This window comes from Pocillopora verrucosa, chromosome 9 (assembly GCF_036669915.1).
Source record: "Pocillopora verrucosa isolate sample1 chromosome 9, ASM3666991v2, whole genome shotgun sequence".
Lineage (NCBI taxonomy): Eukaryota > Metazoa > Cnidaria > Anthozoa > Scleractinia > Pocilloporidae > Pocillopora > Pocillopora verrucosa.
This window is the reverse complement of record NC_089320.1, coordinates 7,376,043-7,397,670: the sequence shown is the minus strand read 5'-3', so window position 1 is coordinate 7,397,670 and position 21,628 is coordinate 7,376,043. Positions and strand designations below refer to the sequence as shown.

At 39.3% G+C, this 21,628-nt stretch overlaps 1 protein-coding gene and 1 long non-coding RNA gene across 3 annotated transcripts; both read left to right on the top strand.

Annotated features, from left to right (window-relative positions):
- The first annotated feature begins 5,159 nt into the window (after positions 1–5,159).
- Positions 5,160–7,106, top strand: LOC136283394 (uncharacterized). The gene is made up of 2 exons (XR_010718759.1): positions 5,160–5,293; positions 5,765–7,106. It is a non-coding gene; the product is annotated as an uncharacterized lncRNA (long non-coding RNA).
- Positions 7,107–8,151: 1,045 nt separating this feature from the next.
- Positions 8,152–21,496, top strand: LOC131773991 (uncharacterized). 2 transcript variants are annotated; one of them, XM_059089984.2, is made up of 8 exons: positions 8,152–8,308; positions 15,004–15,127; positions 18,179–18,353; positions 18,822–18,854; positions 19,328–19,381; positions 19,718–19,781; positions 20,226–20,275; positions 20,546–21,496. In XM_059089984.2, exons 2-8 carry the CDS (start codon positions 15,032–15,034, stop codon positions 21,067–21,069), a joined length of 996 nt encoding a protein of 331 aa, XP_058945967.2. In that variant the 5' UTR covers positions 8,152–8,308; positions 15,004–15,031; the 3' UTR covers positions 21,070–21,496. The 2 variants fall into 2 exon arrangements, with proteins under 2 accessions (XP_058945967.2, XP_066028289.1); XM_066172192.1 differs by lacking the exon at positions 8,152–8,308 and adding an exon at positions 10,076–10,174.
- Positions 21,497–21,628: the final 132 nt, after the last annotated feature.

Below are 21,628 nucleotides of genomic sequence, written 5' to 3'. Positions count from 1 at the left end.
TCTCAAAGGTATCTACTTTGTATGCGAACTCCGCTCTGCGTAGCTTAACGTGACTCGCTAGTTAAATGTAAAAGGATGACGAAGGTTAGAGATTGACGGCTCAGTAAGTGTCACCTTTATAAGCGGTGACCATCACTTTCCTTGAGAGATAAGAGCTAGTTCCCGTTGTACTAACTTGTGTAGTAAAAGAAAAAATAAAGAAAGAGTCAACTGAACAGAACGAATATTAGAGTTCTACATCTAACAACTGTTAAACGTCTTGCCTTTAAGTTAACGCAGTTACGACGGTTACACATCTCAGAGTATCGATAGTAAAAACATTTTGGTTATGCTTACGTTTTTGAGAGATGCGACTTGTCTGTACACTGGTCAAACGTATACGCATGTGCGAAAGTAATAATGATTGGGTGGTGCGCTTTGAAGCTGTAAAATAAAAGTTGTCTCACACGAGTTACCAACAACCACACAAGCCGTCCACTGCAAACAACCGAATTGAAAATTTCCTTTAGTGTCTGATAGTATCTGTTCATTCGAACAGTAATTTAAAATAAGGCTCATGAGAACTTAGATATCGTTGTACGAGTATGGTCATCTCTGCTCTCAGTGAGGGATGTGATAGAACTGATTTGCAAGAGGATGCCCTAGGTGATTGAATTTACACTTGACATTGACGAAGATATTCATTAGGTGAAGCAACAAATTCATTTCATTTTGATTTATATTAGTGCATTTCAAGAAAGTGAATTTGTGAAGAGAGGCGAGCGATTCTTCTGAGAGGGATCAGTAACCGCTTCCGTTAAATCTAAATGTTATCTTCGTTTGACGAAAGAAAAAAAGTGAGCGTTTTACACTAGAATAAGACCCCCTGTGATCAAGACCGTTTTTTTGACTAGCGGACTAGTTTAGACCGATATTCTTGATAAAGTAATAAAGACCCGCGAACGTTGGTAAGTTACAGCTTACTTTGTGATTATTTTACGAGTAGTTACGACTCAAAGCGAAACTTATTGCTGGTTTTTACTTTCCTTTTTGGTTCTTTTAATTGCCACGTGCTTTTTTCAAAACTGAGATTATTTTTTAAGCTATGATCGCACAATACTTAGGTAATTTCTTCATGTTATGATTTATGTTGACCGCTTCGATATAAGAACGTCCCAAGGAATGAGCTATATTGGTTTGGCGTCTATGGCATGCGCGTGAAACAACCCGAGAATCGAGATCCAATTCTAGCTTATAAGGGAAGTATTTATTGGAACTGTAAGTTCGTGTTTGAAAAAATGTATAACCTGCATAAACGAAAGGTAGAAGGTTTTGCACTGTTTGTGGTTGTAGTCTACGATTTTAATAAAACAATCCTGCTAACACCACTAGCTATAAGAACCTTGCCAACTCTTGGTGATCGTGCATTTACTGCTACTGCCGCTCGTCTCTGGAACTCCTTGCCAATAGAGTTCAGAGAGGAGCAGAGTCTTGATAATTTCAATTATACATAATCAGTCACGTTTCTAAAAGTTATCAAATGTTCCAGTATGTCCGTATATTTTAATTATGGTCTTAGTCAGAATAGGATTCTTATAATAATGACTGACTTTAAAGATGGAGAGGGTGATGATTGTATGGAGCGGCTTCTCTTTAAAAAAATGGAGCATGCTTGTGCTCATGGTATCGAGTATGAATAGCCTTTTTTCTTCTCTCTTCCTCGTCCGCTGGTGTGGTAGGCTGGTGGGGGAGGATTTAGTAGAGGATTACAATGCTTTCAGGGTAGAAAGGAGGGGGGTCAGTCGTCGCCGACAGACTATAAAGTGGGACTGAGGGGAATTGACTGCCAATTTACTACCAAAGAGGAGGTGGGGGGGGGGGGGGAATCATGAAAATATCACGGGGCCTTATGAGGGGATCTGGTAAATTTTATCTTGACACAACCGACATCCTCAACCCCACCACCCCCTCCCCCTCAGATGATTACCAATGACCGGTTCCTTAGGTATACATAAATATATTTTTCTTTTTACTCAGATCGCCTTCGCAGTCTTCTTCCGCCTGAAACACCGGAGGTATCTCTTGAGCCCGGCACTCCAGCGTGAGTATTGTCTTCCTTAAACCATTAAGCTCTAAAATCAGTATGCATATTCTCCATACTGTGTTTCACACATTTCCTAAGGTGCTGACAAGAAGAATTTGTGAAACAAGCAAGAGCTTTTTTGGTTGGCGTTCATTTCCTTTATTATAATGACCTGAATGTTTGATTCTGTGGTGATATTGTAAGGAGAAATTAAATCCTGGTCAAGGGTTATGATCTAGTGATTCAATATAATAAGACGTCAGGACCACTGGCTTAGGAAATCAGGAGGCAAACACCTAGGAGGGGAAAGGAATAACATCCGTTTTTCTTGTTACTAATTTCTTTGTCGTGTTTATTTATTGCAGTCATAATTTCCAAGTGAGCTACAAACTGGACGTGCCCAGTCTGTACACTGATTTTCAGGAACATATCGAGCTTCGCTTCTCTCTTGGCTGGCAAGCGATTTTGAAGAAGCTCTTGGCGCCTCATAATGCTAGAATCGCCATCGCTTTGGGGGCGAATGAAAGAACACTCCTTTGTTAATAGAATGACGAAGAATGAAAAAATTTACCTGTGTCAAAAAAGAGTTAAGATCGAAGGAGCACATGAAAAGCGTTTAAAAATTTGTAATGTAATTCTAATTTAAACAAGGGAAATGGCTAAAAGCCATTTCTGAGTTGTTGTTATGATCCATCACTACAGCCTTTCATTCTTGTAAGACATTTGAATGCTCAACCGCCAAAAAACACAACATGAACAAACTGTATTCGGGAATGACTTAAACCTTCACTTTATCTCATTTTAAGTTAGGAAAAAGAAAGAAATAGGCGGTGGTTGTGTGGCTGACTACTTTAAATAAGTGATGATGTTCCCAACAAAATTAGGAAAAAAAGGGTTGTTGTAGAAGGTTAGGAAATAAAGGAAAATGGAAGAGAAAGAAAATTTCCTTTCACTTGGAATCGATCCTAAAACTTTTCGCTTTAGAAGTGAAGTGCAATCCATCGCGCCACAGTTGTACTGAAGTGGGATGGATATCTCGCCCCTAGATAATTTATTTTCGAACTGCAGTAGCCCATGGCAATTTTGATCTGGTTTAAGATTCAGCGAAATGTGTAGAGCTTGGTACCTACCGCACAACCGTGTTCCGCAGAGGCAAGAACTGGGACTAGTTCACAGGCAAATTCATTACGTGACGTTATGAAACGTCCTGAGGGTGATGACGTCACGTTGACTGGGTTAGCTTCTCTAACGTCACGCACTGGTACGTTGGTGGTCATAGTTGGAGGACTAGTAAGGGTTAAAATATTTTATTGAGCCAGAGAACCTCAGACATAAAACACAGCGGTCAAACGTCGGGCATGCGCTAGGGGATCAATTCTTGCCGGCCGTGCTTCAATTTCCCACGTAAAATTTCAAAGGAAAACATTGGAAAAAAACCGCTGTCTTGCAAAGTAAGCCAAAGGAAATTGAAAAGTTCATAGAAGTCTACTAGAGGAAACAAAAGTAGGGAAAAGGAGAACGTGGGACTTTCCTAACTCTAAACTTTTTCATGTACTGGTATCCTGTTGATGTACCGAACTTTTTTGAGCTTTACCTGATAAAATTCTTTTGAACACCATAACTTACTGGCTTGTGTGGTTGTTGGTAACTCGTGTGAGACAACTTTTATTTTACAGCCTCAAAGCGCACCACCCAATCATTACTATTTTCGCACATGCGTATTGACCACTGTAAAGACAAATCGCATCTCTCAAAAACGTGATGTGAGTTTCCACGCAACTTTACAGATGTATGTGTGTCTACTAGAAGCGTCCGTTTCAACTGGTGTTTTTCCAATCGCAGATTTGGAAGACGGTAGGATGGAAGTTCATAGCTTTGTGTGGTGGGTTATACAGTGGAGTGTATGTAATTGAGAGGGTACGTTGGACCAATGGTGCTAAAGAGAAAGCTTTCAAACGACAGTTTGTGGATCACGCTTCTGAGAAGCTTCAGTTAGTAGTCAGCTTGACTAACTAACTGCAGTATACAACTGCAACAGTAAGTTTGGCTGCCATTTGATTTTTGAAGCGTCTTTGATGTGATTGTTGGTAAGATTTTCTTTTACCCACAAAGCCTTGTGGTCGGTTTTTGTTTCAATTTAGTGAAGGTGTCATTCTTTTGACCAATTGGGTCGCAAATCGTTCGAGATTCGCGAATTTTTCCAGCGGTTTACACTCGGTGCCTTGCCAATCAGACCAGGTGTCATGCTTTTGACCAATCAGGTTACAAATCGTTCGACAGACGCGAATTTTCCCGCGCTTTACGCTCGGTGCCAAACAATGATTTGCCCCTCAATTGATTCTGCCGCCTAACAGCCCCATTTTAAGCCAAAAGTTAAGCCATTTATCCCATTGATACCTTTCTGCTCAAGTGACTGTCGTGTTTGCCAAAATGCTATCATCGACTTGTTCAAACTCAAGCTCTCTAGCTCACAGCAGAGGGTAAACTCACTTGACTTGAAACTGAATGTTGAAACGGTGCCATATGATGAAAGGCTGGAAGTGTCAATTGGATGACACAAGCGTAGTAACTTAACGATTCCAGAATAGTCTATGGCTGTTTGATTTTGCACCCATTCGGTATGCTATTCAAAGCATGCAAAGCCTTAAGTGTCTTCAACTCTGTCATACTATCATTTCAATTCCAAGAAAACAATGCTATTTGGTGTTAAAAGTGTCAATTCAATGGCCTGTTCAGCCTGAAAACGGATTGATTCTGCAGAGGAACTTTTACACTTCAATTGTCTTTGGGTTTTACTGAATAACACGAGTAGAATAATTTCTCATACTTGTTTGCTATTTTGATCTTGTTATGAGGATTACTGCGAATTAATTCCTCTTGTTTGTAGTATGTGGTGTTATCAGCTTAAAGTCAAATGTTAGACGGATTTTCCACAAGTTCATTCCGGTCTTAGCTATGTAATCTTGTTACAGTGCGTGTGTCGGCTCGTTCGCTTTTGATGTCGCGAAATTTCAACAGTTTGGCGATAAGAGACATGACAATGCCAAATCCCCGATTACTTCAGATAATGAAACATTTTATTTTATTTCATTTCAGAGGACTGACGTCAACCTTCGCGAAGCTTAACTCTCTGGTTCAGAGGGCCAAGGAAAACTTGGAAGAAAACATCATTGAATTATATAAAGAAATAACAAGGCTTGAGAAAATCGAAAACGATGCGAAAATATTAAGGTAATTCTGTCCTACGTATTGGCAATTAATTAATGACAACAGCTATAGCAGAAACTGAGGTTTGGGGAGGGAAGGGTAGAAATGAACAGTGAAATGGGGGTGGGGTGAGGGAAAACGATTTTCCTCTGAACCAAATGTATCATAACCTCCCTCTTCACATTGGGTTGGCATTCTCCCTCGCCGAAGGGAACAAGGTGGGATGAATAAGTGATTACCCACGGCATCAGAGATTGGCATTCCCAAGAAAGGATTTTGCGAAGTGAGAATTACTCCTTGCTTCTTTATAGAACATCATCTAATCTTAGGAAATATATTTTCTCAAGGGAAAGGGGATAGTAGTGATTGGGGATTACCCTCTACCCCCTTCTTAGACAACCTCCTCATCCTCAGAAGTGGAGCATCGTTTGTAAACATTAGCATTTGGAGTTTGCAGCGTCAGAAGTTCTAAGTGAGCTCGCTTTCTGTTCTTAGGAACAAAGCAAGTTGGTTCGAAAGCGAACTTTCCCAATTCATCACCGAGTTTGGTTTGGAAGAGAGCAAGATTTGATGAAGTAAGACGCTCTGGAATAAAGGAACTGGGAGGCGTGAACGCCGCGTACCTGCCTGTCTTGTTACTTAACTGAACGATCTTTACACGAGTCAAGTCATCCTTTACTCCATAATGCTTCGCTGAAAATAATGTCTACTTTTAGGAGACTCGTTGTAAATTATAATTATTACGTTAATAACAATTTTGTGTTTGATGCGGAAAGAGCATGTCCATCTTGCTTCGTTTTCTCTTCAGTGATCCAACCAGAACACGAAAGCCTGTAAATAAGGTTCATCCGCTTGACTGGTTGAAATATTTGAACAAGCACTTCAAATTTCCAAAGAGATTATAAATCCCTTTGGTTGAAACGGGAGATGGAATTTCAGTGCGAGTTACCCAGTTTCATCCAAATACGACAATGCTTAACATAATGTTGTAAATGGTCATGAAATCGAGTTACAATATCTATAACTCGAAAGGTTTTTTTTTTATTTTTTTTATAAAATAGTATATTTATTGAAAACCCTCCCGAAAATTGAGGTTGTGACGAGGATGGGCTAAAGCGATTAGACTTTTTTTTCATTTTCATCCCAGGAAATCCACAGGATTAGAAATTCTAAAGAGCGAACTCGTTCCTAAGGGTTTCCTCCTCTACACCCCGACCTTAAGAACTCGTGATGGTAGCTAAAACGCTGAGACCTTGACCTTGAAAACTTGACTACGCCAAGAGGTTGATAGTAGAAGATCGCCATGATCGAAAGTCGGTCACTGGGGAAACTAAAACTAGGTAAATTGATTTATATGAAAGTTAATTTACAGTGAAGGGCTCTTGCAATGCTTTGCGTTTCGGTTTGATTGAGGATTTTATTCCCTGTCAGTCAGTCTGAAAGCGGCATGAAACCACACGCTACTCTCTGCGCCAGGAGCATTCGCTACTTTTTCCGCGATAGAATTCTAGAGGAGAAGGAAAACTTACATACTGTTTTATTGAATTTACATGATGTACAGAGAACGTTGAGAGAGCTCAATTTTCTGTTGTAGTAATATCAAAGATTAGATGTAGTTCACAGCAAATGCAATTTTCCTTGTCCTGTGAACCATTTGATAATCTGTATTGAGTCACCAAATGCTGAGTAATTCTTTCACTTCAGGTAATGTTATCTCGCTTACAAATGCAATGGTCTGAATTTTTCTGTTCTCTGATTATGAGATGTATTTTTTCTCGCTGAGAATGTCTGACACGGCTTGTACTAATGAACGGTTAATAAACAAGTGAAAAATGTATTTTACTGTGTGGGGTGTATTACCTCTTGCAAAATGTGAAGTGACTTTGAGATCTAGCTCATGAAATTCATTTCATCGAATAATTCTCTTTTTGACTATTATTTATTATCAGCCGAATGTTAGCCTGCAGTGCAGGTGTCCTGTAAGGATGAGTTAATGTTACAAGTTTATGTCTGATTAAGAGTTAGAGTGAACAGGTGAGGAGGGGGCGGGGAAGTGCAAGAAGCAATTTGAATTACCCTCCCTCCCCTCTCCTTCCTTTTGACCGTCGCTCACCCCCCTTGGAACAAATCTATTTCTCTTCCAGGCGTCCGCTGCCGTAAGGATCAAAGATGACAACTATAATTTTCACCACGAAAATACAGAGCCCTCGCTCGCCGAAATTACTACACCTGCTATGCACGCTTTACGAATGTATTCACTTTCGATCGTCTTGAATCAATCGTCACCAGTCTTCCTTCATTTACATCTTACATTGTCGGGCTGTTCGGAAGGCGCGGCACATGCTTTGACGCGATAATTGGACACGATTCAACCGAATAGATTTTAATTGGTTGATAATGTTTTTTTATGACGTTTGATTTTCTTGGTCTGATCACCAAAACAAGTTAAGAGGTAATTGGGAAATAATTCACGGTAGTCCCCATTAATTAGATAAGTTGCGTGAAGGCTTCTCCCTTTTAATCCTAATTTCGACTTGAGTGAAGGATTAACATTTCGGCACGTCTGTGAAGAGTGACATCATTTTGGTCATGGCTCTCTTCCAAGTGTCTCTAAGACTGAAGCTTTTTTCCATAGTTTAAGTTACCCTTGAGATGAAAATGTCAAATTTATACCGTGTCAGAGAATGTTAAAGCTGTTTTCCATTGACAAATTCTCTCTCTACATTGCCGGACGCGCAACTGAGTCGACAAGAAAGATGCCATGGAAGTCAGCCACAAGAAATACATTCCTACACGTATTTTTGCTCTGTTTGTTTACATTAGGGTCGCAAGTTATTTTTACTCTGCGGTTTTGCACCAGCTGTTCATCTCCTAATTAATTTGTGTCAAAGATTAAATGAAAAGCTTTTTTCCTCTCGAATCTGTTGCGTGCAATTTCATCGGCTCGTGCCCGCCAGTGGTGTTTACAATACAAGTCTGTTGATGCCAATGGCCAGATTACTGAAGCTGGGATTCTCTGCGTTTGACTAATTAATTAAGGTTAGTTCTACTGATGAGTCTCCAGTGTTACCTACTGCCTTATTTCATTTTTTAACACCTAAACGAAGTATTCGTGAAGCCGGAAAGTATAAATGGCCATCGGTCTGATTCGGTATTGTTTACCACATCAACATAAGAAGTCTCTTTATCAGATAGCCCTAGCCACCACTTTGATGCTTATGGGTTCACTTCTCCTTCGCCAACGGAGTTATAATTCACAAAAAGTTCTTTCAGCATGGGAGATGGGTCTTAAAATCGTGTTCAAATTAATCCGAGTTATTTTGGCAGCGAAAAAATTATGATAGTGTAAGTTGGTCCAAGATCACCTTCGCTCGATGTGTCAGGCATTAAAAATTTGTCAACCAGGCCCACACCTGCAAACTAAGGTGTGCTTGGAATGTTATTTTTCGGACAATTGTGTCTGTTTTGGATTGGAAAGTTTGATTTCTGACCGTTTCTTCTGTTTTGCAACGCAACTGTTAGATTTTGGACAACTGCGCCCCTTTTCGGACGGGTGCCATTTTGGACACTGGCGTCCGTTTTCGGGTGAAAATGTCTGATGAATGACACTTTCCTTCCATGTTTTTTGACGATACCGTCCATTTTAGGACAGTTCCTCTGAAGAGTGTGGTAAGGATATAGAGAATTTAATTTACTTAAATAAAATGTGGAGCACACAGGAAAATGATGTATCATTGAAAACACTCGGATCTTGATATTGTCTGTTTTCTTCTTTTCGTCTGAGATATTCAGATTTGTTTTCAACATGAACCAACAATTGACGTGGTTTCTTTGAACTGTATGATCTTAAAAATTAGCTTGCACGAAGAGATGATTGTGATGATCGGTTTTACTCATTTGCATATCGAACAAGCCAAGCCATTATTTATTGAGTTAAAGGCTTCCACGAAATGCAATTACCTGCCACGTGCTATTCATTATGAGGTCGATAAATCCTCGTCCTCTCTCGCGATTTTCCTATTCTCAGGTATCCAGTAACCAGGCGCGGAGCTTGGAAATGCAACCCCGTCCCTAGTGGAAGGCCTGGGCTCAGCTAAAGGCGTTTGTTATATCCGTAGACCACGCGAAGTATGAGGCCTCATTATTTTACCGAAAACTTTCCAAATCCCGCACGTTTTATTTTTCTGGATAGAACTGCGACAAACGTTCCACAAGTTAGAATGGTCAAAACAGGATGCGCGATTGCTCCATGTTGATCACTCTTCAAAGCTTGCTTAAGCTTATGATTCTACTTAGATTCAAGTCATTTCATGATATCCCAAAATCTTGATGTTTTTCGCGCCAAGGCATCAACAGCATCTCTATCACGCCTATATTTCCTCTGTTGCATGTAATGAAGGGTTGTTATCATTTGATATTACTCTTAAAAGATTGTTGTAATACCAAAAGTTATTGTCCAACTGAAATCTCCATATCTTATCCGTGGTTAATTGTCATTCATTTCCGATCATCTAATTAATTTTGGTCTGACAACATCCAAGAAAATTTTTTAATGTCTGGTATTTGTCCTTGATAAGGTGTTTAGACCTTGTAAAAGGATTCTCTTCGATTTCAGCCCACCTACGCGTAATTTATCGTAATCCCATTCTTGAATACTTACATTTGTTGTATAACAATATGAAGGGTCAATATTTGAAGATTTATAATAATTGAAGTGCGTCATTGTTTGTCTTTGGGAAGTAGTGTGTGATCTTCGTCGAGTATTTTCTTTCAAATAACTCTTTGGCTTTCAAGATGCTGTCGAGAATGACAAGGAAGGATAAAGCTTTTGTGAAGAGAGGCCAGAGGTTGTTTGTCAGCCGCTCTATGGTCTAGTCGGGACGACATGAACTATGGCGAAATACGGTAATCTAACGCATTTAAACCACTCCTTGAACAAATGAATGCTCTTATACATATTTTTCTGAACTTAATTACGCTCCTTGTCGGACCTGTATTCATTAAATATTTGCTTTGAAAGCTCAGATTAAGATTGTCTCGTTGATAACGGGTTCAAAGTTTTTAAGTTTGCCGCAAACATGGTTGGTATCTCTGGGGAGGTCTGACAAAACTGATCAGGAATGATTCTTATATATGCTATCACGATAAGTCCAGTCTTTGGTTTGTTGTTACGACTTGAGAGGACACCAATATTCTTGCTGAGAGACAACAACATGTCTGTAAAGGTTTTGCCGAATTATTGGGAAAGGAAGTTAGTTATAATCATCATTTCTTATAATTTCACAAATTCCTTTCGCAAGCTTTGGATGCTTAAGTTCCTTGTTCTAAGTAGCGCCCAGTCGAAAATTCCCATTTTCAGAAAGAACAATGGCAAATTCAGTGGATCATAATACTTTGCTGTTTACAAAATTTAATCCAGATATAATATTTTTCACGACTAAAACGATTGAACCAGAGCCAACTTTACGCCTGTCCTTAAAATCTCGACAGCATTACAGACAAAAGTTTTTGTATTATACGATGCGTGATAATCTCCTACTACGGATCTATTTTTAGAGGTATTTATGCTTTCCAAGTATCCTTACAACACGGGAGAGAGTACTCCTAGTGCGAGGCCGGACTTAGCTTACTACACACAAATATTTATTTTTAACCATTTATACTTATTTATACCACTCTCCGTTTGCCTGAAATTAATATCATTTGTAGTATTTTCTGGTGAGTTGGGTTAAACTGAGCCGGAAGCAAAGAATTAAAAATCTCTTTGTGTACTGCCGCCAAACATCACAGTCCTGTGTGTTTAATTTTTTAAACCCTAAGTTTCTGCCTTCAAGAGAAGATTTTACGCCGAACTGTTCATTGAATAGCTGAGTTGTTGAAACATGAGGAACATTTCTTGCAATCAAATTGTTCTTGAATTGAGACTCAATGAGTTCCTTTTGAACTCACAAGGTGTTTGTAACGAGAAAGTAATACCGTTAAATAACCACAAAGTAGCGAAAGAAACACGAACGGAATTTCCTTGGGATCATGGATGGGGAAAAGGCACGCAGTCGCGGACAACCCAGCCTGTCTACCAAACTCATAGAATATATTCGCCGTTATCTAATCAAAAGTGAGTCCTGGTGGTTTTCAAGATTGGAGGCTTTCTTTTGCAATCCCAATGATCTTCGCCTGACGAAATTTTTCACCATGAATTTTCAATTTACCATGAAGTTTCCTCGTGGCTGACTCGCTAAACAAGAATACTACTGCCCTTGTCGATTAAAACTGTTGTTTTGCTAATACTCGACTTCCCTAAAATTGACCCAAGTGGCGCGAGTAAGATAAAAGTTCACCTTAGTGTCTAAAGTTATATAAGCGGATCATCAGAGGCGTGTTCTCCCTGTAGTATGCCTAAATATGGTCAATCTTGCCGTTCCCGAAGGGTCGTTGCCTTTTTCACATTGATTACGTAATCTCTTCCTGCATTCCTCATATTCATTTGGGTGTTAAAGGAAAATATTGGCTATCTTGTAACTCCAACTATGAATGCTAATTGTTTTAGAGGATGGTGCGGTCGACCGCAAATTGGCAAAAATGATTCGACTACTCAAGAAACTTTTATTCATGGGCGTTTATTATTAGAGTGGAAGCAAATTAAAGGCGATGAATTCCCTGGTAAGAGTTAAAAATATGATTCAGGGCACCTCAGTTTAAGTGAATTGCTTTAATCTCATAATGGAAGACTATTAACAATAACTAATCACCTAAGTGGGTAGTTATTTCTCATTATCACTCCGTTGGCCAAAGATAGACAAGATACATGTTTTATTGTTCAGAGTTCAACGTTTTTTTTTTTTGGTGTGTGTCTCAGCAATTCTGAAAGAGCACTAAGGCCTTTCTGCCTGCGCGGCGGCACATGCCTTTTCACGTGGTATATACATGTTTTGAATTGTCATCGGAACAGTTCCAAAATAATTTTGTATAAGGTGCATATTTTGTTGGCTGGAAAGGGGAAAAACACTTTCTGCCTCTTGAGATTAAAGCAAAGAAAGCAAAATTGACACGAGTAATAAAAACAGGTCAGGATTACAGTATTACGATGAAGGTTATTTTCCTAGCACCTGAATAAACAAAACGGCTGCTATGGTTTCTTATGAGGTTATGGAAATTATAAAACCTTGGCTTACAGTTTATAAATTCTTTGAATGATCCTTTTACAATGATATGCTTGTATTTCTTCTAAGGCGGATGTTTTTGTTGAGAAATAGAATCCAAAACATTCGGTGTAGTTGTGGGCTGGGACAGGAAGTTGCAAAAGCCTATGAAACCAGTTGCTTGCGGAAATGACGTCTTCAGATATCTTGGGGTGCAAAGACAGCCCTCAAATTTTGTTTGACAACATCATCTGCTATTCAAAAACCTGACTTCTTAAAGTAAAAATCTGAAACACAAACAATAATGACATGCTTTCCTATCTAATCAAGTTGTTTTCATTAACGATTTCCACGAATTTTGTCTTGCCAACCGCTGTTTGAAATTTTGTGCTCATTGGCAGCTCTCAGTCGAAACATGACGAATGTTTCCTCGTTCTGATAATTATTTCATGAACTCTCTTGGACGCTTCGCCCAATCAGTGAATGAGCGGGAATATCAGAGTTGGCAATCCAGTATTCCCACTGATTTGGGAATTGTTTGCCAAAAGGCCAGTCATTTCAACCTTCAGGAAGAAATTTACGTCAGCGCAAGCAGACATCTTTCATGTTCACTACACTGAAGTCTGCCAAAATCTTCCTTTCGAGGAAGAAAAGAGACAACCTCCTTGAAATGTTGATCTTTTGAGCAATATGACTAAATTTCCTTCTTACATGATAAGTATTTCCATTTTAACTTTATGTGATTATGAAAGGTGCGATAAAGATGCAAAACGTGTTGCGGTTTGATCATCAATTGACACCTTGTTACAATAACGAGCTGTTCGGTACGGATATCTTGACAGGAGACCAGATTTTGCACGTTTTGAAACTGGAGAAAAAATCAAGCCAATTTTTCACACTTCCAGTGCCAGAATGAACAAGCAGGAGTGCTCAGGGATGAAACTGTGTAACAATTACAGATCTCAAAAAATTATTACTCATCTAATGCATGTAATTCCAGTTATCTGCTTAGTTTATCTATCTATCTCGTTATAAAGTAAACTACGAATTCATGTACCGGCAGTGTGAAATCAACATACACACTTTTGCTGCACCAAATTACTACGAATTTAATCAGTTGAGGAGGGCAATTCTCCAATCATTAGATCGTATTCAAATGCATTTTGCGCTACATGGGTAATAAATTTATTGTTATTAATCTCAAGCACAAATCGTCCTTCGTATAACTGAGGTAAGGTGTCTCTTCAAAAAAGTGGCACTAAGCTAGAGCTGAATCGAAAAGCTGTCATTAGTTATCGTTGAAACGCCCAAGATCATCTTCATTGCTAAATTAGTCGTTGTCATGAATTTCCTGGACCACTATTGACCAATATAAAAGGATTTATTAACTAATTTAATCAAATTTAGATAAACGTAAAACATGACTCATAAGACAATTTACTGCCAGATGGGCAATTTGCTGCAAGGATCTCCCCTGTAAAAGGATTTGTTTCACAATTAATGGCTTTTTCGTAGAGCGATAATCGTTTTGTCGTAGCTAAGACATCCGTCGGGTGGGAGTTAAACACCCATACGTAGGAGTTTGTAACCGGCTCATGCCTTCCTCAGCTCTTATCAGAGCTTCAAGGGTCGGTCTGTACTGCGGCGCAAAAGATTAAAATACCAAATTCCAGAGTTGGGTTGGAATTCATAACGGCTAAATATAGACAAGGGAAAATTACGTTTCTGCCTGAGAGCATTTTTGGGTTTCCAGTGAAATTTTAAGTTGAAAATCAACATTTAAGAGCGAAGGGGATATCCAGTTCCGTTTGGGTACATCACTTGCAACTTGAATGCAATGCTGAAGAAATCAAGTAGATTGGAATTTTTCTGCGTTCCTACGATATTACACAACAAAAAATTGTAGACAAAAATTAAGATGTTTTGTTCGCGTGAGGGCTTGCAACACATCGCGGCATTAATTAAACAGAGTTGTCCGTCTTTCGGCACGCTGTGGACAGAAAAAAGAGGCCTGAAAAACAGTGTAAATTCCCGCCCGTTATCGGTTATAAATAAACAACTTTTGGTGAACATAACTTTGCACTCTTCAAGCTCAGTTATCGACCGACATATTACAGATCAAGTGGTTGCAATTTCGACTACGGCACGGTTTGTGAAAGTGTCTTTTTCTCACACAGAATCGACAACGGCGCGAGTGTATTTATAATTTTCAGTGTAGGCGATGGTCTGGTAACCTTCAGAAGTGATAGTATTTCTTGATATCCCGCTTGGCTGATGCTGGCGTAGGCCATGTGAGACACATGCTTCACAAATATTGTGTTGAGTGGTTGGGTAATATGAAACGGGATACTCACCACATGCCACAGAGATAATGCGATCAGATCGCAGTCCACCTCAGGGTATAAATTGCGCGAGTCGCCTGACACAGGGTCGTATTTTCCGCGAATGCTGAAACAGATCAGCTATATAATCAGTGTAATCGCGCGCGTAGGGAGGGAAACATAGCGCTTATCAACCGAAGATAAAATCAGTATTAGACACAAGGTTCCACGTTTGGCAAACACTTCAGTGCTGACTTTGCTCATCGTTTCACAGGTCGCGACTTCTTCACAAAGCATAAAGTATGGAGCAGAATAGGCAAGTTATGCTTGTGGTTTCTCTGCTTGCAATCTGCAGCTTGTTGTCTCTCGGCGACACCAGAAGTCTGGGATCTTTAAAGGTAAGTCCAACACAAACTTGATTAACTTCAAATTCTTCATATATTTTTGCCATCAACAATTTTATGAAGATACTTCATAGCAGTAGTACTGTGAGTAACTGAAAAAACCGAAAAACGTGACTAGAGGAAATCAGCGTTTATGAAGTTTTTTTTCTTCGTCCGTTTGTGCTGAAACTCGTAAGGGAGACGTGGCCCTTTCAACTCAGCACTGTTGCTACGCAGTTACAAATCGCATTATCGATAGTCTTAAAATAGCTGAGTTTTACCCTCTTTTAACAAAAGTCTAAGGAGTAAGCAACAACCCTGATTTTCGTTAAAAGCCTATTATCAGGTGGAAAGACATCGTATGGTGTAAAAAACGAGAAATCCGAAAGGGAAAGGATTCGGCGCTCCATTGCTGGCGATCCCGGAATAAATTCTAGCAAATTCTTTATTGTGTGCAACGTCCGCTTAGACAGACTACATAACTGAATTTAATTAGGCTATGAAATTGCCATGGATTATTAGCTAAGCTGGTATAAACTGTCTCCCTTATTGCCCATTTTCTCACGGATAATGAGACACCGTGTTTTATTTTCTGTCGTGTTTTCATAATAGGAGATTGAATTGAACGGATGACCTTTCGTCTCACCGGAACATCTCTGTGGCAAATGCGTCAACTCTTGTTAAGTACAAGAGTGGCTATGAACGTAAGGAATCCAGAATCTTTAAACTCGTTTGATTGGACTTAATGGAACGAAATTGGTGATCTTAAAACGAAAAGGCGCTTTATCACTACACAAATAACCTCGAAAGTTTACTATGAGCTGTGTATGTCGCCCGTGCTGTTTTTCTAAAGCGACACACGCATCAAACACCGGAAAAAAATTGCACCATTGAGTATAAACAAGTTTGTAAGCGTATAAAAGGCTCCTTCGAAGCTCTTTCTGTAGATCTAGTACAAAGCTTGTTAGGTCTTGACCCGTGTGGATATTCGTGGACACATGTGCTAAATGGCGAATCAGTTTTTGCGGTTTCTTAGTACAAGCATTAAAACAATATTGAAATTCAACTCCCATGTCATTTGTCACTGAGGGAAATAGAATTAAAGGTCATTACTACAAACTTCTGCAAAGTGGAGTTAGTTGGGAACTTGTAGCGAGTTATAATTGGAAACATGTCGCTCTGTTTTCAATAAAAACAACAGAACATTCTTCGAGAAGAATGTTACCTTTGGCGTAGACTGAATTTAAAGAACAGAAGTCGCCGGTAGCAATTTTGTAAGCGCTTAGTCAACACCTAAATTAGCTCGCGAAACGATTGTTTAAGAATTCAAGATTTTATCAGGAATTACGCTTGCAAGCAGCGGACAGCAGGAAATGTGATTATGTTACTCCCACATTTATTTACCTGGGAAAGACATGTTGCCTGGTGCTAATCCAAGTGTTTTTCTCATAGAAAGATCCATAGAAAACAATCATCGTTAATTGCGTTACAGTGAACGTTTCCCCAGATGACTGCCGAGCATTTCTTTTTTTTTCGCCGCGAAATCCGCATGATTTTTTACCGTTTAATGGGTGACGAAACATCTGGTTTAGTAAACAGAGAAATTCCGAGTTTTTTTTTAAATTAAGTCCGAAGAAGTTGGGTACTTAAAAACTTTCCAATGGAAATCTTGGCATCAAAAATACTTGAAAACTAAGCTGACTTATTTTCTCTCTCCGTTATATAAGTAATATCTGAAATACTTACCGAAAAAAGGTTCTTTCTTCCAGCTGGAAAAATCAGATAACACTTTAATTAAACAGCCATTTTATTACAAGATTACTCTGAGGAATCTAATGATTTCAACGAATATTTTAACCTAATCAAGTTCGCCTATGAAAAGCCCGGCAATTGACATTTTATCTCAGTTAAACGTTTTCAGCTGTTATTACCAATGTCGTTTGGCCAAAATTCTTTCATTATCTGCATCATTTGTTGCCCCTCCAAGACTTGGCACGCTTGGCGTTTTGTGATTTTTTTATTGCTTTCCTCTTGTATAGCTTGCTCAGAGAGAAATTACCAGTTTTTTGGAAAACCGAGAGAGTAGATTCGAGAACTTTGTTTTGTATACCAAGTTTTGTGTCTGAGTTTTGTTATGAAGGAATGAAAAACGTTTTAAAGCTGTAGAAAAAGTAAAGAAGAACTTGACATCATTTTTCCCACTTTAAAAATAGCCTATAGATATGATTACAAGATGTTTCTATTTGTTGACAGGATATAGCTTTATAAGTTGTTATTACTTTGAAAGATAAACTAAGAAAGGATATGTTACGAAATTTCACAAACACTTTTGATTGAGTTGTTTTTGTCCACGGCAACTTTGGCAAAAACTGACGAGGTCTGAATAAATATAACCAAAGCAGAAGACATAAACTAAACAGGCCCAGGTCGTGGGAACATCAAAGATGTTGGCAAGAGGCCATAAAGACACGGGTAGTTAGACGTAGGGCCATGAACTCAAGCAAATACATACTTAAACGTGCTCAAAAATAATTACTGTGAAGTTGTACCCTAAGGTGTCTGAGTTAGCATGTCTCATATTTCAGCTTTAGTGGGAAATTCGGCCAAAAGCCTGTCAATCTAAGGAGGTTAAGCCAACTAGTGTTACCTGGTACACGTGCATTTGACGGTGTGTTTCATAAAATATTATTTTTAATGGACCTCACGGATTGATTTCCCATGGAAAACAGCCAACTTGTATGATTGCGTGTTCTGACACCTAAAATAATTGAGCGCGCATGAACTTACATATTTACATCACTGTTCACAGACATGAGATGAAACGGAAGTAGACGGGTTGAAAATTCGCAGAATAGCGGACCCAGAGAAAATATGGGTTACGAGTCTCATATCTTAAGCAGGCTCCTCTTCCGTGAGCCTTTCGTGGGATACTAAGCTACTGTTGATCGTGCCCAGGGGCTCGGCCTCAAATTGCAGATTTGAAGTACTTTAGTCTTCTCTGTTGGAAATGATACCTATCTGTTACACATGCAAACCTCGAGGTTTCCTTTTTTCTTTTCTAAATAGCACAAAATAGTAAAGAGATCTCTTTATGGGGAGACATGCCCACCGCCATATATCATGGAAGTATCAGAACAATGTAATGACTCTTGTTTGGGAGATGACTACTGTGTTGGAAATAAAATGTGTTGTTATGATGGCTGCTCCTATGTTTGCATGGATCCCGTACCCTCAGAACCAGGTACGAACAGTTTTTTTATTTCGTATCTTACCTATTCGCTATACCTTATAGTCTTGTATTTGTTGCAAAAACTTAACATCGTAAAATGTACCTTCACTTCGGAAAGGTTCAACTGAGTGTCAACAGTAATCCAGGCACCCATTCCTCTTACTCATGTGATTGGTTCAAAAGGCTTGCGCAACTCTCGAACCAATCACGTAACGGCTTCCCGTGTTTTCCCGCGTCTTAGAAAGGTGTTCCTTGTCGTCTTTTCCTCTGTGGTGGTTGGTTGTTGACATAAAAACACTTTCCTTTTAGAGCAAATCGATCGAAATATCCTTTTCAATGTCCGCGCCAAACCTTTTTTGCCAGGATTCCAGCGCTGCTACTACAAAACAGAACATTATCAGCTATCTGACCCTCTCGTTCCATTGTATAGTGAAAGATAGGCTTTAAGCTAATTTTACTATTTCCTTTTCTCTTAAACAGTTGTTGACTGGATTGACGACGGTAGTTTTCCAGGTAAAAGGAGTATTTTTGTGTTTTTTGCAGGCAGATTTTACTTGTAATCATTAGATTAACCCTTAACCCGCTGAAAGAGTCCTTCATTTTGCAAACAATACAAAATGCAAGACAAAAATGAGACAAAACGAAAGAAAACTATGAGACGAGACTTAATTTGCAACCTTTTAAACCCTAACAAAGATCAACATCCAATTTCTTCACACAGTAATACTGCTTTATCAGTAATTACGATCATGAGAATAAAAGAAATGATCGTCAGCCTAGGAAGCTTTGATTGCTTAACGAATTCATGTTAATACCAAAAGCTATGTATAGAAAAGACTGTGGAGAACATTGATACTGATCTTAGGGTGTAAAGAGTTGTAACATGGGAATACACTAAATCAGAATCTTTAGTCCTTCCTGTATTTAAGTGTTTTCCAGTTGATTTGAAGACTTAATCTGATAATTAATTCTTTCTTTTGAACAAGAACTCAATGGAAATGCAGAATTAGAGATTGTGACGCCTGTCTTGGAAGAATCAGGTAAGATATGTGAGTGTTCTCTTAGTGACAAAATTAACAGACCCCATCATATCTTTAAGTGGGCCGGAATAGCCCTTCCTCGACCGTTGTTATCTTTTTTAAGATGAGCGAGGGGGCGCGTAACGTGCTAAAAAGGTTGAAGATGCGCGATGCGCGCGCTAGAACGTTTACGTTGCGCGTTCCGTGTTCCCCTTATTTCGCTCGCGTTCAAGGCGACAAGACGATGACTGACAAGAAAAAAAATTCTATGAAGTCAAAACTTCTCAGTAGCCTTTTATTTTATCTTTTTTTAACTTATCCGGGCGTGTAACTAGTGCTATTTTTCTTTTGTCACAGGATGTGTTTATCGTGGCATGGTGTTAAATGAAGGAGAAAAAATCCCTTTTGGCTGCAAAGAATGGTAAGCATCCAATTTGATTTTGTCTAGACGCGAGCTGTAAAGACAAGGCTATGCTCAAGCTGAGCTTTAGAACCACAAGTGACTAACTATTTTCCCCAGGTGACTTTTTATAGCTTTTTTTTTTATGAAAGATGTTAACCCCTTGAGAGTAACTCGCAGCGGGTTAAAAATCCCTACAATATCACCCCTGAATCAAATATTGAGGTCGCGAGAAAAAAGAAAATGATCAACCGCTAAAAAAGTTCAAATTCTCCTTGTCAGCACCTTAGGAAATGTGGAAAGAACAGTGTAAAGAATATACAAACTGATTTTGAGTGTAAAGTGTAAAATGTCGGTTCCTCAGCTTTCTTAGCCCACAGGTACCCGGAAATTATTAGTTGATTATCCTTTGGAACTGTTAGACTAAATCTGACTGGCTTGGCTGTATTATTTTATTATTTTCAGCTCTTGCTTCAATGGGAATGTGATGTGTGATGTATCAAAGTGCAACAAAGGTAACTTCCTCATTTTTTTACCCTTTCTCGCCTGTTTCCTTGCTTTTCACGTGATCATTTCGTTTTCTATCTACATCACGTGACGAAACCCGTCCATATCATCAGGTATACATATTCCAAAAATTAAACCAGCCACTGTGTGCTTCCAACGAAACTCTCAGAACCACAGACTCACAAAAACTTTGCATTCAGTCAGGAGAATTGATATCTTAACTGACGTAGTTCTTTTTGCTTTATATCAGTCTTCTATATTATCTTTTCTTATAACAGATTACCAAGCCCGTCTCCATCCCGGTGGCTCGGGGTCTGGTGACGATAACGATAACGATGACGATGACGATGACGATGACGACGACGATGATAACGACATAAAAGGCGAAGGGTCTGGGGCAGTCGTCGATGGCGTAGAACAGAAAGAAATTTTCATACCTATTGAAGAATTGGAACGTAGAGAGAAAGAGGGCTTAATTACCTCACAAGCAGAAATCAGCGGTGACGAATCGAGCGATGACGAATCGAACGGTGATGAATCGAGCGGTGACGAAGCGAGCGATGATGAATCGAGCGGTGACGAATCGAGCGATGACGAATCGAGCGATGACGAATCGAGCGATGACGAATCGAGCGATGACGAATCGAGCGGTGACGAATCGAGCGATGACGAATCGAGCGATGACGAATCGAGCGGTGACGAATCGCACAATGAATTAGAAAGTGACAATTTCATTCCAGTTGACGAGGAAAGAACCTCTGAACAAAGCGGCGAAAATGAAGTTTCATTTGCGAGGCTCTAGTAAGACCATGTAAGGTAACGGCATGTCACGCACCACACTAAACATAACGTGGGGCGTGTCGACTCATTAATCGTTCAGAGGAGTGCGCGACCTCTCCGTCACGCAATACTACGGCCAACATGACTTCTACTGACAGTTCTATAAATCAACATCTGTAACCAAGAAGTAGAGAAACATAGGTTACGTATGTCACGCCATGTAAATAGTGAGACAACGTAAAAGTTTTGTTCAAGTGAAAATATATTTTCTCAGAAGCTGAGTTTACACAGGGTATGCGGATTATCGCAGTCTTCTTTAGGAAACTAGATTTCCACTCATTGTCGACTGAAATACGTTTCATACAATTTGAATAGTCCACGAGGTGTAAATATAAAATATTCAAGGTAGCGAGGATAATATTCAATAAAAATAACAAAACTGCCAATGACTTCAGTGCAAAGAAGCAAAGTAAGTTCCCTTCACTTAGACATTAGTTTACAAAGCGAAAATGAAATAAAAAAGTGATGGCATCAAATTCAAAAGCACTTAAGAATGCGGGTTTTGCTTTCCCTGTTCACGA

Bases quoted from the DNA above. Each gene is read 5' to 3' on its own strand.
- LOC131773991 (XM_059089984.2), top strand. From the start codon at position 15,032: ATGGAGCAGAATAGGCAAGTTATGCTTGTGGTTTCTCTGCTTGCAATC. The intron at 19,782-20,225 runs GTAAGCATCCAA...TATTATTTTCAG, and splicing joins CCTTTTGGCTGCAAAGAATG to CTCTTGCTTCAATGGGAATG. The intron at 20,276-20,545 runs GTAACTTCCTCA...TTCTTATAACAG, and splicing joins TGTATCAAAGTGCAACAAAG to ATTACCAAGCCCGTCTCCAT.